At 43.7% G+C, this 17,063-nt stretch overlaps 1 protein-coding gene and 1 long non-coding RNA gene across 3 annotated transcripts in view; one reads left to right on the forward strand and one right to left on the reverse strand.

The window, feature by feature from the left end:
• The window catches only part of sdk1b (sidekick cell adhesion molecule 1b), a 141,069-nt gene that overhangs the window by 122,699 nt on the left and 1,307 nt on the right, over positions 1-17,063 (forward strand). For both annotated transcript variants that reach the window (XM_061274806.1, XM_061274807.1), the window contains 19 exons: positions 37-152; positions 1,871-2,057; positions 2,847-2,945; positions 5,258-5,452; positions 7,587-7,788; positions 8,459-8,562; positions 8,641-8,711; positions 9,370-9,502; positions 9,808-9,864; positions 9,945-10,046; positions 11,173-11,288; positions 13,921-14,107; positions 14,172-14,309; positions 14,389-14,550; positions 14,934-15,059; positions 15,372-15,536; positions 15,609-15,746; positions 16,704-16,827; positions 16,908-17,037. In XM_061274806.1, the coding sequence (XP_061130790.1) occupies positions 37-152; positions 1,871-2,057; positions 2,847-2,945; positions 5,258-5,452; positions 7,587-7,788; positions 8,459-8,562; positions 8,641-8,711; positions 9,370-9,502; positions 9,808-9,864; positions 9,945-10,046; positions 11,173-11,288; positions 13,921-14,107; positions 14,172-14,309; positions 14,389-14,550; positions 14,934-15,059; positions 15,372-15,536; positions 15,609-15,746; positions 16,704-16,827; positions 16,908-17,037 (2,552 nt within the window). The remainder of the gene's footprint in view (positions 1-36; positions 153-1,870; positions 2,058-2,846; positions 2,946-5,257; positions 5,453-7,586; positions 7,789-8,458; positions 8,563-8,640; positions 8,712-9,369; positions 9,503-9,807; positions 9,865-9,944; positions 10,047-11,172; positions 11,289-13,920; positions 14,108-14,171; positions 14,310-14,388; positions 14,551-14,933; positions 15,060-15,371; positions 15,537-15,608; positions 15,747-16,703; positions 16,828-16,907; positions 17,038-17,063) is intronic.
• On the reverse strand, positions 15,744-17,019 carry LOC133151623 (uncharacterized). The gene is made up of 3 exons (XR_009713955.1): positions 16,879-17,019; positions 16,669-16,807; positions 15,744-16,188 (listed from the first exon to the last, which is right to left on the reverse strand). It is a non-coding gene; the product is annotated as an uncharacterized LOC133151623 (long non-coding RNA).

Below are 17,063 nucleotides of genomic sequence, written 5' to 3' on the forward strand. Positions count from 1 at the left end.
CAAAGTAACACTGACTCAAATGTGTGTCTCCCACAGTCCCATCAGGATCTCCCGTCAACGTGACTGCCAATGCCGTGAGTTCCACCAAGATTCTGCTCACGTGGTCTCCTGTCCCTCAGGAGAGGCGGAATGGGGCAATCCTCGGTTACAAGGTGCGCATAACACATTTTACGCACACACCATTAACACCCAACCCAGACTTTCGCACATTTGCAAAAAAAAAAAAAAAAGAAAAAAAAAGGCCAGACATGATGTAATGTCTGGTAACTGCAGTATTATCTAAAGATAACTCCAAGCTCCTGCATCTTTGACTAACTAATTGCATGCTTTCATCTTGTAATACTTTTTCATTAAGTTTGTTACTTTGTTTCCTCTCTCTAGTTCCAACAGAATAAATAAGAGATACTTTTTTTTTTTTAATGCCGTGGAATGCCACAAAATGGCGCCCCAGAGTGAGCACTACTTTCACTGTGGACTTTTATTTTTTTGTCTATACGGGCATCTCCACAATTGACTCTTTGCACCAATCATCTTCACTTCCTTTATCGTTCACCTTTGAGGCAAAAGTTTCAAATGTTTAATTGTTGAGTCTGTCTATTTTTATGCTCTGGCGGGTGCTCAACGGCAGAATAATGCTGTCGTAGCCTTACATGGTTGGTGAAAGGAATACCAATTGGTTGTTTACCAGCCTTGTAGCAAAATAACAGCTCGTTAGGTCTACATTTATTGAGAGGAGGGATGGACAGGCGATGCCTCAAACCATCAACAGCTTTGACATAGATGACTTCCCATGACATCAATCTTTGCTTGTCTGTCATCTTCTGAAAATGTCTGAAGTTGTTGGCGAGTTGTTCTGTACATGACAAATTTATTCCAAAATGCTACTTAGAAAAAAGAAAAACAAACAAGAGGAAGTGGTTTTAAGGCCTTAACATACAGTGAGATATATTGACATGACAAAACGCAAGATGAAGATGATCCATCATCAAGGTGTCATCCCCGATAAGAAACGACAATCTATCAAACGTGCACAATGTCACAAAGCTCTTCATCGAAATCAGGACAGAAATAAATAGTAGCGCCAGACGAAGACAAGATATGTGCTCGTCTTTTTTTTTTTTTTTTCTTTCTTCAAACTGCTTTTCACAGCCTCCCCCCACGCATCCCCTGAGGATCTATTGTAATGTACGTTGTTGTTTTGATCCGAGAATAAAAGGACGACACGCAGCTTTGTGTCTGTGTTTTTACAACACGAAGAGGAAAAAAAAACTATTTTGGCTAATGTGATGTAGAAATTGTGTCCGCGTCTTAATCTGCAAAGGAGATGAATAAAGGCGGATTTGTTTCCACTTGTGTTGACATGCGCGTGTTAATATGCAGGAAACAAAATAACTCCAGCCTCCATTGTTTGGAGGTTTCGACAAAAAAAGAAATCTGCTTATATAATCCGTTAGCCCCAGAGTGCGTGGCACACTTATATTCTTCCCTGGTGTGTGCCCACTGTGCTGAGAGATGACAAGCAGCTGCCAGCAGCTCTCGCTTCCGTTCGCCGTTAGACGCCCGATAGTTTCTTCTGCCAGCTGCCACCAGCGGCTCCTGACTTTTCGCTCGGCGCTCCCTTCAAGTCACAACTGACATTTTCCTTTCCGCGTTTTTGTAAGGTGAGGCAGTGAGTTGGAAAAGCCGAAGGAGAACCCCCCCCACCCCCGCTCCGGCATAAATTCGCACACGGGCAGTGGTTAGCACGTTTGCCTCATAGTTCCTTGTGGAGTGAACAGACTTCACTAAAACGCTAAAAACGCCGATGCATTATTGACCGCTGGGAGAAAACCAAACACGTGTGTGTTTGCCCGTGTGTGTGTGTATTCAGGTGTTGTACTCCGAGAAGGACTCACAACGTCCTCCCAGTGTGCTTTTGGCGGAAGGAGAGAGGAACGCCTCGCTGCTTCTCGGCACGCTGAGGAAGTACACCGTATACTCGCTGCAGGTGTCGGCGTTCACGAGGATGGGCGACGGACCCCCCAGCAGCCCCCTGCTACTGAGAACCAAAGAAGACGGTAGCAACAAGTTTTCAGCTACACACACTAGGGTTAACGTTCGATAACAGAGACTCTCCACACTTCGCTTTTTAGCCATAAGTACGTATGAAATGGTGAATATAAAAATATAAGGCATCCTCCTAGCAAGTCATATGTTCATATATATGTCCAACTTTGGCACGCTGCAGCATCTCAAGGCTCATTTTCCAACATAGTGTCACGGGGACCTCTCAGTTCATCAGTAAGTGTGGAATGAAGCATCGGGGCGTGCATATTTTCACACATTCATGGTGGAAGTTGGGCTAATAACCACCGTGGCAACCTCTACTGGCCTTTTTAAATATTGAAACACCGGCACAAACACACGTACGCACACATCACCGAGCGCTGTCACATTTGGAAAGTTTTTCTCATTTCAGGCTAGAACTTGAAGAAGTCAATTTGTCAAATGATAATGAACCTGCCTTGTGTGTGTGGTGTGTGATTCCTAAGGGGTACGTGGGTGGGTGAGTCACAATGACGCGTTTTTGATGGTGTGGAACATGTACTTCAATCAGGTTCAAAGGCAGACGCAATGGGGTTAAGAAAAAAAAAAAAAAATGTTTCTACATCTTTCGAGGCATGTGTTAAAAAATTAATAAGACATTCTATACAGTTTGTGTGTGTGCGAAGGGCAATAAAAAAACCTCGCTCCCTCTTATTTACATTTAATGTAAGTGCCCGAGATGCTCTGCAGCTCTTTTTATATTATGAGTGGTCCGCTCGGCTGACAACTCCCATTTGTATTTTTCTCCCGCCTCCCTTTAGTCCCAGGACCCCCTGTCAGGGTGGTGTTCCCAGATGTCCGCCTGTCATCGGCTAGGGTGGTGTGGGAGCCTCCCGCAAACCCCAACGGCATCATATTAGGTATGACACACACACACACACACGTACACACATAGGCGAGGAGGGTTAAACATTATCATCCAGTAGTTTACGTTTAGTGGAGCTGAAGGACCACTTCACATTTACAAAGTGAGCGAGCACACAAGGAACGTCAAAGATGATATTTTAAAGCTATTGTGAGTGTGAATGGTTATTCGTCTGTGTCTTGCGATTGGCTTCCACCAAAATGCCACAAGATGGCGCCAAAGCAGTACTTTTAGTTTCGTTATTCAGTGAATGACGGTGGATCGGTTCGCGAAAAAAATAATACAATAATTATGAGTCTAATTGTGTTTTCAAATGTTATCGGTATGGACGTTTCCCTAGCAGGGATGTTCATTTTTTTTCCCTTTTAAACATAGTGTCAACAACAATCGCCTACAGCACTTCATTTGCTTGCTACCTAACATGTTCCGTCTGACAACTCAACACACCTGTGTACTGTATACGCTATACTCAAAGATTAAAAAACAAATAGATGTACGAACCCACACAGCCTGAAGAATGACTCTGAACCAGCTGATTATTGCTAAGGTTCAAAATGTATAAACACGCCACGGGACAGCTACCTCATTGAGGAGGCAGTTTTTGTGTGTTTGTGTATTTGTATGGTTCCGCCAGCGTCAAGGATGGAGAAACACTTGTCCTCTCAGCGGGGCATTGAGTTGAGCAGGACAGTGTGAAGGATGAGCGAGCGTAATGTAAGCAGGAAGACATTTCGAATGATGCCATTTGCCGACAGACTCGCACACAAGCCGCCTAATCCTGCTGTGCTTGCCGGGCCCGAAGTGTGTGTGCCAAAGACGCGGGGGCAAAGTGCACATAAAGTGTAAAGTCTCATTTGGTGCAAGGTGCCTTTTATGAATAATAGCTGTTGTGTGTCCTTTAAGAGTCACTCTACATCCTGGTGCTATACAGTAAAGTCACACTGGGAAAGATTTTCAAATCCACCCATCCAGTTTTTATAGCGCAACATCATTAGAGATGTTTTATCCTCTGTGAAGAATGACTGATTTTAACTGCCGTACTGAGAAGCCCAAAAAGGAGCTGTGTCTCTGCTACAGTGTTTGTCTTATACTGCCCCCAGGTGGTCATTTATATATCGTCCCTTTACAAGTGCCGCCTCATTTCAATGTGTGCCCGACAAGACATCTTGTATGTTCTTTGAAGCACTCCATAGAAGGATGTTAAAAATACCTTCACAAGCTTGTTAACTTGCAGCGCTTATGAGTATTTCATGAACTATACAAGCGCAGCCAAGCACGCTGAGCCGCTAGCGTCGCCATAGACGCACATTTTGCCAAAAGCCGGCGTTAAATATTTATGCGCTGCATCTTTCCAGAGAGGGGGCTTTTTACGAAAATGACACAGTCCCTTTTTGTAATGGAGATTTATCCGCGTGGATCTCATCGACGGGGATGTCCCGGAGATATCCCGTCCATAACTCTGAGCTGCGATTGTTTCGATGCTGCCGGATTTGCCATCTCGTCGTTATCCGGTAATCTGCCTCGCTCGCCGCTTACACTGTGCAAACAATCGGACTATCTGATGAGATTATCACAAAACGTAAGCGCCTGTCAGCAGATTATCGTCATAACAGTTTTACCGCTAACCAATCGTATCCGGCGCCGGGCATGTTCTCATGAGAATTTAGTCGCATTTTCAGCAAAAGGATATGTATGAATGCTCCATTTTGGTTTTTTAAATCAGGGCCATGGTGTGACAGATTCCAACTCAATCAAAGGAACAAGATGTATTATTTTTTTAACTCGTATTTTACTCAGCCCAAAAAAATGTACCACTTTAAATATCCAATTCTAAAAAACATTTTCATTATTTGACTTAGGCCATGTAGTCTTATTTACATTAAGACCTTTTGGAATTTGATCACAAATTCTTTTTTGCTCCCCCAAACCCCTTCCAAAAAGTTTTCTTTTTTTTCAATGATCAAACTAATGTAATCCGAGGACCCCTTGTACACATCCCAAGTACAAGTTACAGTCTTTTGATTGATTAGACTTTACCGTGCTTTTGTGAGTGGCCTGTGGAAAAATGGACGTGGGCCCGTGTGTGTGCACAATATATATATATGCTGAGATGTGAGGTGTTAGTGTTATTACATGGCCTGCTGCACATGAGACAGGGAGAGCGAGTACACGGGGATTCCCAGCCAAGGGTAAGCATGAGAGGTTATACGTGTATATGAGAATGTCAGAGTCTCGCAACTATTATTTTCTCCACTTGTAAATACACCCAACTTTGGCGACACGTTGAACATTGATCTCCTTCCTCAGGCTACCAAATCGCCTACCGCTTGGAGCACAGGGACAGTCAGCAGTGGACCACGGTGGAGGTGGGGTCCAACGGACGCCAGTTCACCGTCACCGGACTCAACCAGGAGCAGACCTACGTGTTCCGGCTGATGGCTCGCACCGCAGTGGGTTGGGGCCAGGAACACGTCGCCCTGGTGGTCACCACGGAGCGAAGAGGTAAACTTGATAGCGTCGGAACGATTATCATCATTAAACGGACCCAAATTTCATATTTTGGAACCCTGGGCCATAGTGAGCCTGCTCACAATTCAGCCACTGCGTTGCCCATGAAGCTTTATGAATCTACTTGATTTATACTGTCGAATGCCGTGTCAGCATATTCAAACGCTTGCTAGACCTTGATAAGGTCTTTTTGTGGCATATAATAAAACTAGATCCCCTGGGGAAGAGAAAAGATGTGTACTGAAGCTTAGAAAAAGCCGCCTATTTGAAATATTGTAACCGTATCCAAATATGTTACTTCTTGCTAAAACCTTTTATATATATTTGAAAAATAAATAGTTTCTAAAACTGAAAGTGTCAGGGGGAAATCATGCATTCACCTGCGAAATGCTATTACTCGTTGATGTGTGTTTAGCGCACGACATCTCATCTCATGTAAAATTCATTGCAAAGAAATGCGCTTGCCCGCAATGGAACCCGGTGCGCAATTAAAATGATGCGTGGGAAAATAAAACAACACTCACAGAGGCCGTGTGACACGAAAACGAGGCGGCAGGTCAGCGACATGTAAAGCGCACAATCTGCCGGAAGCGACAGCCTCTTTAAAAGTCGATCCAGTTCATATCATTTGCTAATGCGCAAAAAAAAAAAACGTAACCGGCAAGAACGTCAGCCGCTACACGCTTCAGGCACGCGGTTTGACGCGGTACAATAATTGACCTTTGACATATCATAATGATGTTCAGGCCATTTAATTTTGACTGCGTTCAATAGCATTTATTCTTTTAGTATTCTCAAAATAAATTAAAGAATATGAGTTGTGTCACGCTTTTATATAGATTTGCCATTATGGGGTAAAAAAAAAAAAAAAAAAAAAAAGTTACAGTTCAAGTTGCTATTCTTATAAAGTTCGTAAGTTTGTGTGTGTCTTTCATGTCCGGCGTCTTAAGAAGTTAATGCATTACAATTTCAGGCTTAATTAAAAAAAAAAAGAAAAGGTAGGACTAGCAATTAGCATGTTTTTCTCACACTTTTGCTAAATGCTAATTGTAATCAGATAGCTGCATGCTAAATTAGCATATGTTTAAATTTTATTTGAAATACTTCTGTAAATGTCAACATAGGCTAACAATCGTTAATAACTCTTCTCAATGCCGCTCGCATATTTAAATTTCCCCGCTTAATTCAGTCAACACGGTAAGCATTGAAATAATATAACTGTTGATTATCTTACTATATGACATTGACTTTTCTCAGGGCCGCCATCCACAGCTTGGCTGTTCCCCTTCACTGGCATTCCGGCCCATTTAGAATAGTCCCATTAAGAATTCTTTCAGATGATGGCAAACAAGCCAAATTAATCCCTCGAAAACGAAATTGGTTCTTTGATTCTGTGTGTGTGTGTGTGTCATGAGTTAAGCCATAAAACATGCCTCCCCTTTCCAGCAGCGACATTTTTAGCGAAAGGTTAAAAAACAATCGGTAAGATTTTTAATAGCGAGCAAATTGCGGCGTTGTTTACCAAGGATCTTCGGATCCTTTCTACCTGTCGGCTTCATTGCAGTCGTCATCGACCGCTACCGATGTTTTCATGTTTTGGAAAAGAATCGGATTAATGCGAATAAACAGGGAAATAAAATGAAATGAGGGCTCCCATGACATGTTGATGAATAAATGTCATAAAAAGCTGAAGAATACTAAAAACGCATAATTGGTCCAGAATTATATTTCTGGTCAGAATTTTTTAATTCCGCTATCACGAGATGATTCAACATAAGTGGTGTTGTCAAATCTTTTGAAAGGGACTGATTGGGAAATGGGGATAAAGAGGGATGGAGGAAAGCAATCCGATTTGTCTTAATTACTTGCGATAAGGATGGATGGAGAATATAGCGAGGCTGCGTGCGCGACCGCGCTCGCCTCTATGCATGCGTGTGCACATTAATTAGACCTCGGAATGTGAATCGATAACGCTTTTATTACCGCACCTAGTCAATATCCCCCCCCGCAGCCCTGAAATTAGACAGCCACGCTCTTTTAAGCATCTCCACACACATCGCTACTTTTGACGCTAAGCTAACCTGTTGTGCATTTGTGATGAATGAAAAAAAAATTTTCGTATGTGCAGAGCGTCCCCAGCCTCCCAGGAAGTTGGCAGTTCCTCAAGATGGCGTTGAAGCACGTCGGCTCCGCCTTCATTGGGTGACTGGCAGCTCAGGTTCCTCCCCCGTGAGGTACCTCACCGTGCAAATCAAAGAGCTGCCGGATGGCGGTTGGATCACAAATATGGCGGATATCCCGCACAACCTGACTTCCTGGACCGTTGACGGGTATGCACAAGTCCATCAAGTTTTTTTTTTTTCTTTGGAGTGTCTGACTTGAATTAGGTCGGAAATATATGTAAGCGGGTCTCTTTGCAGAATTCTGTAACTTTGTGAGATTTGCCGATGGGACATCCTGGCAGAACACAAAAACATTCCTCAGGCCTAGAACAGTCACTTCACAAGGCACCTTCAAGCAATGTTCTCAACATTGTCCCAACGCGTTTTTTTTTTTGCTCGACCAAGCCTCCCTGAGCTTGATGCCTTTTGTACTTCCGATCCTTTTCTTCTTTTTTTATTTTGTTGTTGTTGTTGTTGAAAACGACGCAACCTACTGTGCATTTTAAGCAGCAAGTGCGCTGGAGAGCATTCGCATGAATAAATGCAATTTATCGGTTTATGTTACGAGTTCATGCTCATTGTGTTGACTCTAAGTATGCTGTTTGTCAAAGTGAGTAATGTTATTATTATTACGCTTAGACTATTAATGCAGTCACCTTGCACAGGGGAGGAAACAGATAAAATATTGTACTCACACAGCAGTTCATTTATTTTTATTTTTTTTATGCTGTTTAAAACCAGGTGTAAATCTTAGTGGCTCCACAGCCAAACGATTGACTTATATTTGCTAACTGGGAGCAGAATGTGAATGGCAAATACGATCTGCCCATCCGTGCAGGTTGAAGCCGTTCACCTCGTACAGGCTGCGAATGGTGGCCACCAACGACATCGGAAACAGCGTCCTCAGTAAGGAGACGGATGCGGTCACGACTTTACAAGACGGTGAGTTATGGCGGATTTCAAAATTTCCTTGGCGGAGATATGACCGTCGGTCTATTGATATTAATGCTATCCTTCCAGCTCCTGAGGAGCCTCCTGAGATCCTCACAGTCAAACCATCAACAACTACCTCCGTCATGGTCCAGTGGAAGGTAAATTGGAATTCCGTTGAACCCCAATATTAGTCAAATAAAATTCATTTGTTATTCCTTTGCCAGATTGAAATTATTTCTATATGACCACAGTGGATTTTTCTTTCACTACGTGGGGACCATTGACACAAATCTCGCTTCGCTGATCGACTAAGTCATAATCTGATCACATCCTGCAGCCTTTTATGCTAACCGACCATTACCATGAGTGACCATTATCTGCTCCCTTGACATGCTTCAGACACGCACACATTTGAAGTGCAGTCCAAATACATGTTAATAATTCACCGGGCCCCGCAGAATGTGCGCTTGCTGTTAATACATTATTCATCAAAGTGGAGCACGTCAGACTAAAGTGACAATTGAAGGGGCTCGGCGGGCGAGCGAGCGAGCGGCTGGGCGCCTCGGACAGCCCCGGGTGTTCTAACACGGAGGAGAGCGTCTTCACCTTCTGGCTTAATGACAAAAGCAGGAGGCTGTGAAAACAAAGTCGCCAACGATTTCATCATCTTTTACAACCCACTCAAGCTCTGCGCACTTTAAAAGTTGTCTTTGTCAGCGTGACTTTTTTATGTCAGTCAGCACTCCTGCTAGATGAAGCTCCAGAACGTCCTCGTTAGGAAATAAATGACTGATTTCTCGTGCGTGTTTCCCCCAGCGGCCCAGCGACCAACGCATCAACGGGGTGCTGACGGGGTACCGGCTGTATTATCGAGAGCTGCCAGCCAACTCGACTTTCTCTGCCGATGTGCTCCGGGGAAGCAAAAGCACAACGGACGCCCACATTACAAGTAAATCGACACGCACGACGTCTGCGTTAAAAATAATCATCAACGTGAGATCAGTTCACGAGGAGGTTGCACCTTGTAATTTTGTCTTGTGAACGGAACGGAATGAAATTCCAACCAAGGTGCGCAATTGCCTATAGGTGCCACAAGATGGCGGCAAAACAGTACTTATGTCTAAATAAAACTCTTCCACTTTTTTTTTTATTTACAGAAGATAGGAATAAGAAATAGAAAGAAAGAAAGAAAGAGAATGCAATACATGTGAAAATTGACCAATGTTCTCCTTCATTTGTCTTTCTCTTCCAAAGCCAAAAGCACCTTCAAGACAGTCAGCAGCTCCTCACTGACAGAGTTCGAGTTGACACGTAAGTTATATCGCTTGATTATTACAAGAGTTGACTTGATGAGCATGCAGGTTTATTGTACTGGATTATTTTTTTTCCAGAACTGAAGAAGTTCAAGCGCTATCAAATAGTCATGACCAGCTACAACATCGTGGGCGAGAGTCCGCCATCTGAACCCGTCGAGGTGTCCGTCGGAGAGGCAGGCAAGTAGAAATCCGTCAGCCTTGATTTCGACAGATCCTGTTTGTGAAGCTTTTTGAGGCAGATTATTTAAAAGTGCTTTGTTAGCCACTGTGACCGCTACGAGCTTTGTTGGGTTTCACGTTTGCTGCAACATTTGGTCCAAGTGCTTAGACTATTGCTCGGGTTGCATCATTTCCGTACCGTCCTCGCTGCAGCCCTCTCTGTGTAAACTTCATTTAGAAATCTTCATCAGCATTAAACTTCTAAGGATCTTGAGCCTTTGTCAAGGTCAATTTAAAGTCAGCGTGCCTTTATTTAAATATTTATTTATTTGCTTGCGTGTTTGTTTATTTATATAGTTCTATAATTTTGCACAGCTTGGTTTTTGTGGAAATTTTACATTCCAATGCCTGGACAAGGTGAACCAAAACACTACACTAAATGATGTTACAAAGAAATTTTTCAGTCTCTGTCCATTTTTTGATTTCTCTGCGTATACACTCCCCGCTCGTTGAAGCAGCCGCTATCGTTTTGATTATTGTGTTCTATCCCTGCAGTGTTATGAATGAATACAAGAGTGAATGACTGATCTGCCACTTTTGTTATTGGCAGCTAGCAATAAATAAATAAACATCCAGAATGTTCTTTCTGATGAAACGGCCGAGCCATGGGTTGTTTGGCAAAGCAGCCGGTTGCAGCCGAGCCTTAAATGTTACATAGCGTGAGGCCGCTAGCCACTGTTTGAATGACAAATAGACCAGTAGACCAATCTTGAAGCCTCCACTAATGTTTACCTTTCGCCACACAAAAAAAAAACAGCCAAGATGTTTGTTGGCATTCAGGGGAGGTTGTGCGTTTTTTTTTTTTGTTTGTTTGTTTTTGTCAGCTTGAGAAGGCCACGCATATCAGACATAAGCAGCGTCCAGTGAGGTGGCAGAAATGGCTGGAGGCTGCTGATGATAAAATGCGGTGCTCTGGCCTTTTTCTGGGCGCTCGTGCATGTCCAAAGTTGCCGATCTTAGGCCCCCTTCTAATTGGAAGGGCTCATTATGCACTCAAATGTGAATTAATCACAAAATATTCCATGTTGTTGCTTCGATATAAAACAGAGCATTGACGTAACATCTCTCTTCGTCTCGTTTGCAGCTCCATCAGTGGCGCCCCAGTCCATCCGAGTGTCGGCCGTGTCGTCCTCCAGCCTGGAAGTCAGCTGGGACATGCCCCCCCTGGAGACACAGAATGGACTCATCCAAGGATACAAGGTGAGGGGCACAAACGTGCGTAATGTGCGTCTCGAGGCTGTCGCTGTGCTTCAAGTGTCCTGCGGAGGGGCAGAGAATTAAGTTAAGGGAACCGACTTAAACGGTTTCACTATCACCGTTTGGCCCGACAAGCCCCTCCTTCCCTCCCTCCCCTCAGTACTTCAAACACAAGGTTATCTGTCCCGCTTTGGACACATTGATTTCTGCAGCGGAGCAGAGGTGGAATGGAGAAGAAAGACGGACGGCAATGTAATATTTGCCGAGCGAAAAGAACGAGCCGAGAGCGCCCGTCCCTGTAGAATCCTGATTAAGGGGAGTGCATCAAAGTGTCAGAGACGGACGGACGCGGCGACGAGGTTAAGCAGATTAAGTGCAGCGAAATAGGAGCAAAGAATGAATGTTTAATGGATTGATAGCTTCTGACTTGCGCTAATAGTCGCTCAGACAGCAGCAGGTAGCGAGCGCCCGGGCGATGTTTCTTCTCAAGAGTAGAAGAGACTTTTTTTTTTCCGCCCAGGTAAATGGCTGCAATGCCCTGGTGGGCTTGTTAGACACATTGATAGAAAAGTCGACAGGTAATAGCGACTCTCAGCCAAAATCAATCACCAAAATTACACGCTGTTGAGTACTTATCAACAGAGCCCGGCGCACAAATCAATGATTTAGTATATTACCGTGGCAACTCTTGATTAGCTTTTAGATCCTTAACCCGACTTTACTATCGTCATGTTGCCTTGCTTTTTTTATTTGACTGCTTTTCAAATACAAGTATTGGGGAACCAATGATTTCTATTAATGCGTTTTGGGGCTACAGCCACAACTTACCCAAATTTGTTACCTTGGATTTTTGTTTGTTGTTACGTACGTAAATAATTAGTTTGACTTTGTTGATGTCCGATTAGGGCAATTAAAGGTGTTAAATGGTCTTGTCAGGATAATTGAGATCTGGTCAAAATAAATAGTTCTATATATATATATATATATAATAATTATAAAACGTAATATAAACATATGTAAATAATAGAATATATAGATAATTGTCATTACAATTGCCTTCGTGTGTTTGGAGACTTTGCCGTGTTGTAATTTTGACAGCAAATTATAAACCAATATTTCACACCAGCTAATGTAATCTTCATTACAAGGAATAAAAAAATATTTTGCGTATGTGCTCTTTGCATTCCAACGCTGACGGTTAAATCTTTCATTCAACGTCGGGAATTGTTGGAACATTTCTCTCACTGTGCTCCCTGACTCAATCTGCCGAGGTCGTGCTGCCCTCAAGTGCTTTTCCTAAGGGGCTGCCTCCAAGCACTTTATGGTGTAGAATAAAATGTGCTCATTGTGTATTGCGTCATAATCACACTTTTTTTCTTCTTTAAATTAGCTAAAAATAAACCAACTAAGTGAAGTGTACTGTCGCATCTGATCTATTCTCTCTAAAAGCTCAGGCGATTACGAGATTAAAAAAAAAAATTCTCCTCTTTGCTGCATTCATAATGCAAGAGGCCGAGCCGGCTCCCGTTGTTGCAATTAGTGTGAATCGGATAGACCGACAACTTTGCAAGCGCTTTCCATGTCGAGCCTTTATTGCCGCCACTTAGCACCTTCATTTATTCCCGCAAAACACAGCGAGATCGCTTATTCTACAGGTGTGATTACGCAATCCTCAGAGGAGGCAAGGCAGAGAGTTGCCTCCTCCGAGCGACTCCTCTTGGGTTTTAACATCAAAATTCAGCGATTTTGGTTCAAAATAATACAAAACTACTGAAATTAAAAGGAAAAGGACTTTAAATGAGAAAGTTTATAATAAAAACAATTTGATGAATATGACAGTTTAATTAGTTTTTCCCCTTTTCATGATGGCAGGGGAGGCACACCCTAAACTCCCATCAGTCGCGTATTGGGCTTTGCTCAAATGGATCAAAGGCATGATGTTTGGCTTGTAGCGTTATGGGTGACAGGACGCCTCTTTGATACATTCCAAAGGCCGCTTCGTGGAAGTGCATTGCTTGTTTACCATGTACAGTGTTGCCCACTTGGGACTTGTTTTGGCTGATGCAAAAAAAAAAAAAAAAAAACTTGGCCACTATGGCTCAACAAAGAGTAATGCTTTCATCAGTGGCCTTCAAAACATCTAGCGTTACATTTGTTCTAGTCTGGAAAAATAAATGACATTTTGAGACGATGGCAACAATACCTGAAAGGGGATATCAGCATATGGGCTTCCATCATGAGAGGGATTGGTTCATTTGCGCCCAAAATAGCCTTTGCGTCTTCATTACTGGTGAAGTTTGGCACTTTGGCAGCACGCTGAATTTGTTGTTAACCCGTCTGCTTCGCAGCTCTCGGCTTTGCCAGTCTTAGTGGGTGGAGTTTCTATTTCTTCTGCTCAGCCTGGACACACAAAAAGATGCACTGGGTGAAAATGTGCTTGTTGCAAGGCGAGCAACTCTGAATTTGGACTTGTCACCATTTCACATGATCAGAATTAATGAGGGGGATGTCGAGGAGCAGAGAACGTGAAAGTAAACAGAGCAAAGTGTTGTCAAGAGGAGGCGGCGGCGCCGGCCAACAAATGAGCCGCGGAAGAGTCAGCCGTGGTTGTTTACGGCTCCTCTCGTGTGGGCAGGTGCACTACTGGCAGAAGAATAAACAGAACCAGACGGAGAAGGTGAAGGTGATTTTTGTCCCGGACACACGGATGCACTTGAGCAACCTGAGTAGCTACACGCATTATCTGGTCACTCTCACCGCCTTCAACACGGCCGGCGACGGACCGCCGAGCGACCCTCGCGGTGCACAGACAATGCAGTCGGGTAAGAAGTGTTGATTTTTTTTTCTTCGTGGAAGACAATTTGTAATAACCCTGTCATCTTTCAGCCCCCAGCCAGCCTAGCTACCTTTCTTTCTCCGAGGTGACTGGAGGAAGCGTCAACGTCTCCTGGGGGGCTCCTTTAACTCCCAATGGCCTGCTGGAGGGCTACCAGGTCATCTACCAGCCCACCGCTCCGGTCCAAGGTACACGCCCACCTGTTGTAAACACACAAACGCTGAGTAACACACTCGTGACGCACACATTGGCCCCGTGTGTGAGCAGGTGTCAGCAAAGTGGTGACGGTGGACGTGAAGGGCAGCTGGCAGAGATGGTTGAAGGTTCGAGATCTGGTGAAAGGAGTCACGTACACGTTCACTGTCTATGCCCTCACCGTCAGCTACGGACCCCCAATTAGTGCAAACCTCACTGCAGAGCCCGTCCAAGGTGAGCGACAATAATAATTGCATTAAAATAAATAATAAAATAATAATTATTACATTAAAATATATGATAGCAAATAATAATTATTACATTAAAATAAATAATAATAAATGATTACATTAAAATATACAATTTTAGTATTACTAGTCACTTTTTTTTTTAATTAATCACCCGACGATGCTGTTCAGCAAGCTATTATGTCACATTTAAAAAAAAAATTAAACTAGCACGGAAGAGTTTGAATGTCTGAATTGTTCCCATAGTGAATGTTTCTAAGTAGTATTCAAAAGCTCGGATATTATGTCTGCACAAAGGAGGAACTGTGGGGGAAACATTCAAATTAATTACAGAGCCCCAATTTCCTATTCGGCTATTTGACTATGCAGGCTCACCCGGGTCGCCCATGGAGATCTCCATCACCAAAGCATCCTCCGCCCTCACCATCCACTGGGCAGAGGGCGACAGCGGGGCGGCGCCCATCAGCGGCTACGTGATCGAGTCCCGTCCCTCAGGTGACGCTCGGACCGCTCCATCATTTCGTCGTCGGCGCCTGCCGAGCTAATCAAGTCAGCCGCAAGCTTGTAATGAGCTGATCTATCAGAGGCGTGTTCATCAGTGGCAAATGATTTAATGGCGGCGGTAAACTGTCGACTATTACGAGGATCCCGACTGGAATTGTAAACTGACTCAACATCATTACGTTTATCAGGCACAATAATTGAGAAAATATTTACAATATAACGAGAACAGTCGATCCATTCATTTCCGTGAATTGACTTTTTGTTGTTGTTGTTGACGTGGCGTCCTCTTTTGTGTGTGCGTAGACGAGGGCGTGTGGGACTCGTTCATCCGACTGCTGTCTCCCGGCACCAGGTCCGTATCGATCCCACTGGAGCGCCTGCGACCCGGGATCAGCTACGAGTTCCGGGTCATCGCCGTCAACCGCTTTGGCTTCGGACAGCCCAGCGCGCCCTCCGCAGCGCTCGCTGGTACGCGCGTTCAGAAAGGCCACGCTATCAAATAAGCATCATCGTGTTGAAGACAACCTTTTGCGTCTCCAGCCTTGTCCGAGCGTCCTTTCTACGAGGAGTGGTGGTTCCTGCTTGTCATGGCGCTGGTGGGCCTCATCCTTATTCTCATCCTGGTCTTCGCTCTGCTGATGCATGGCCACAGCAACAAGTACAAGGCCTGTGGCACAGGTAACATCAAATTCAAGCAAAAAATAAATAAATAAAAATTCCAGGTACAGAGACAAATGAAGCTGATTCTGTAAGTCAAAGTACTATTGTATGTATTTTTTTTTAAATAGTAAAAATAGAAAGACTTGGGAGAAATTAAGAACAGCACAGATAATTGAAAAATCTACTGAGGTATTTGTACTTCAGTTTGGAAAGTTTAGCCCTTCAGTCATGACACTGGCACGCATTCTGCTAACGCATAACAAGGACGACATTGGAGACAAAATGCATTTATTAAAAAAAATAAAATAAATTTGCTTGTATTCCTGCAAAAAGTAGACTCCACTTAAAAAGTAACATTCCCTGGAGCAGCCCGAGACGTGCACCGGAGAGCAAAACAAGGTCATCTTTGTTCTTCCTCCTGCAGGCTTCAAGAATGAATACTGCCCTCAAGCATCTCATTCTAAAAAAAAAACAGAAAAAACAAATATTCTTCATGAGTTATTCTGAAAAAGGTTTGGGGCTGATACTAGGAATAACTTTTTAATTAAGGCTTAAACTATTCCAGCTACTGTACCATATTTGCTTTCTAATAAAAACTATTCCAGGCAAGTCTATTTGAGGGTGAATCCAAGACGTTATACACTTGGTTATTATCGCTGCATAATAAAGTGCCCGGAGTTCAACGTTTATCATCATAGTTGCCGTCTCACCGTTTCGGGACTATTTGCAAATGTGACATTTAGGAGTTGGATGATGGTTTGTGGAATCAGTTCTCCATTGAGGCAGCTCTTTAAAAAAATGGTGGAGGTGTTCAACATGGCTGCTGTTTTAATATTGTCATTATTGGTCTCTAGCCAGATATTTTTTTATGATCATATATGAACCTTCCTTTTAACTGTGATACCAACATGAAATACATAAAGAAAATAAAAGGGTTAACCGAATTCCATCTGTCGCCCTCTTGTGGTCGTTCAGGAAAGCACATGTCTTCTATGGAGGAATCTGTCACCCTGGACAACGGCGGTTTCACCACATTGGAGCTCAACAGCAGAGCGCTCACCAACACCAAGAACACTTTTCTGAAAAAGAACGGGACCAGGTGCCATGTTTAAATCAGTCTCACACACTTTCCTTTAGGCACTATGCTGACCTTCTCATTTTCACGGGTTCCGCGTCTAGGTCACCTCCCAGACCAAGTCCAGGCGGTCTTCACTACTCGGATGAGGACATCTGTAACAACTACAACGGAGCGGTTCTGACGGAGAGCACCACACTCACAGAGAAACCCACCGAAGTCTCCGAGTCAGAGGTAGCGTGGCCGCTAGCTTGGAATGT

Source organism: Syngnathus typhle, linkage group LG3 (genome assembly GCF_033458585.1).
Source record: "Syngnathus typhle isolate RoL2023-S1 ecotype Sweden linkage group LG3, RoL_Styp_1.0, whole genome shotgun sequence".
NCBI lineage: Eukaryota > Metazoa > Chordata > Actinopteri > Syngnathiformes > Syngnathidae > Syngnathus > Syngnathus typhle.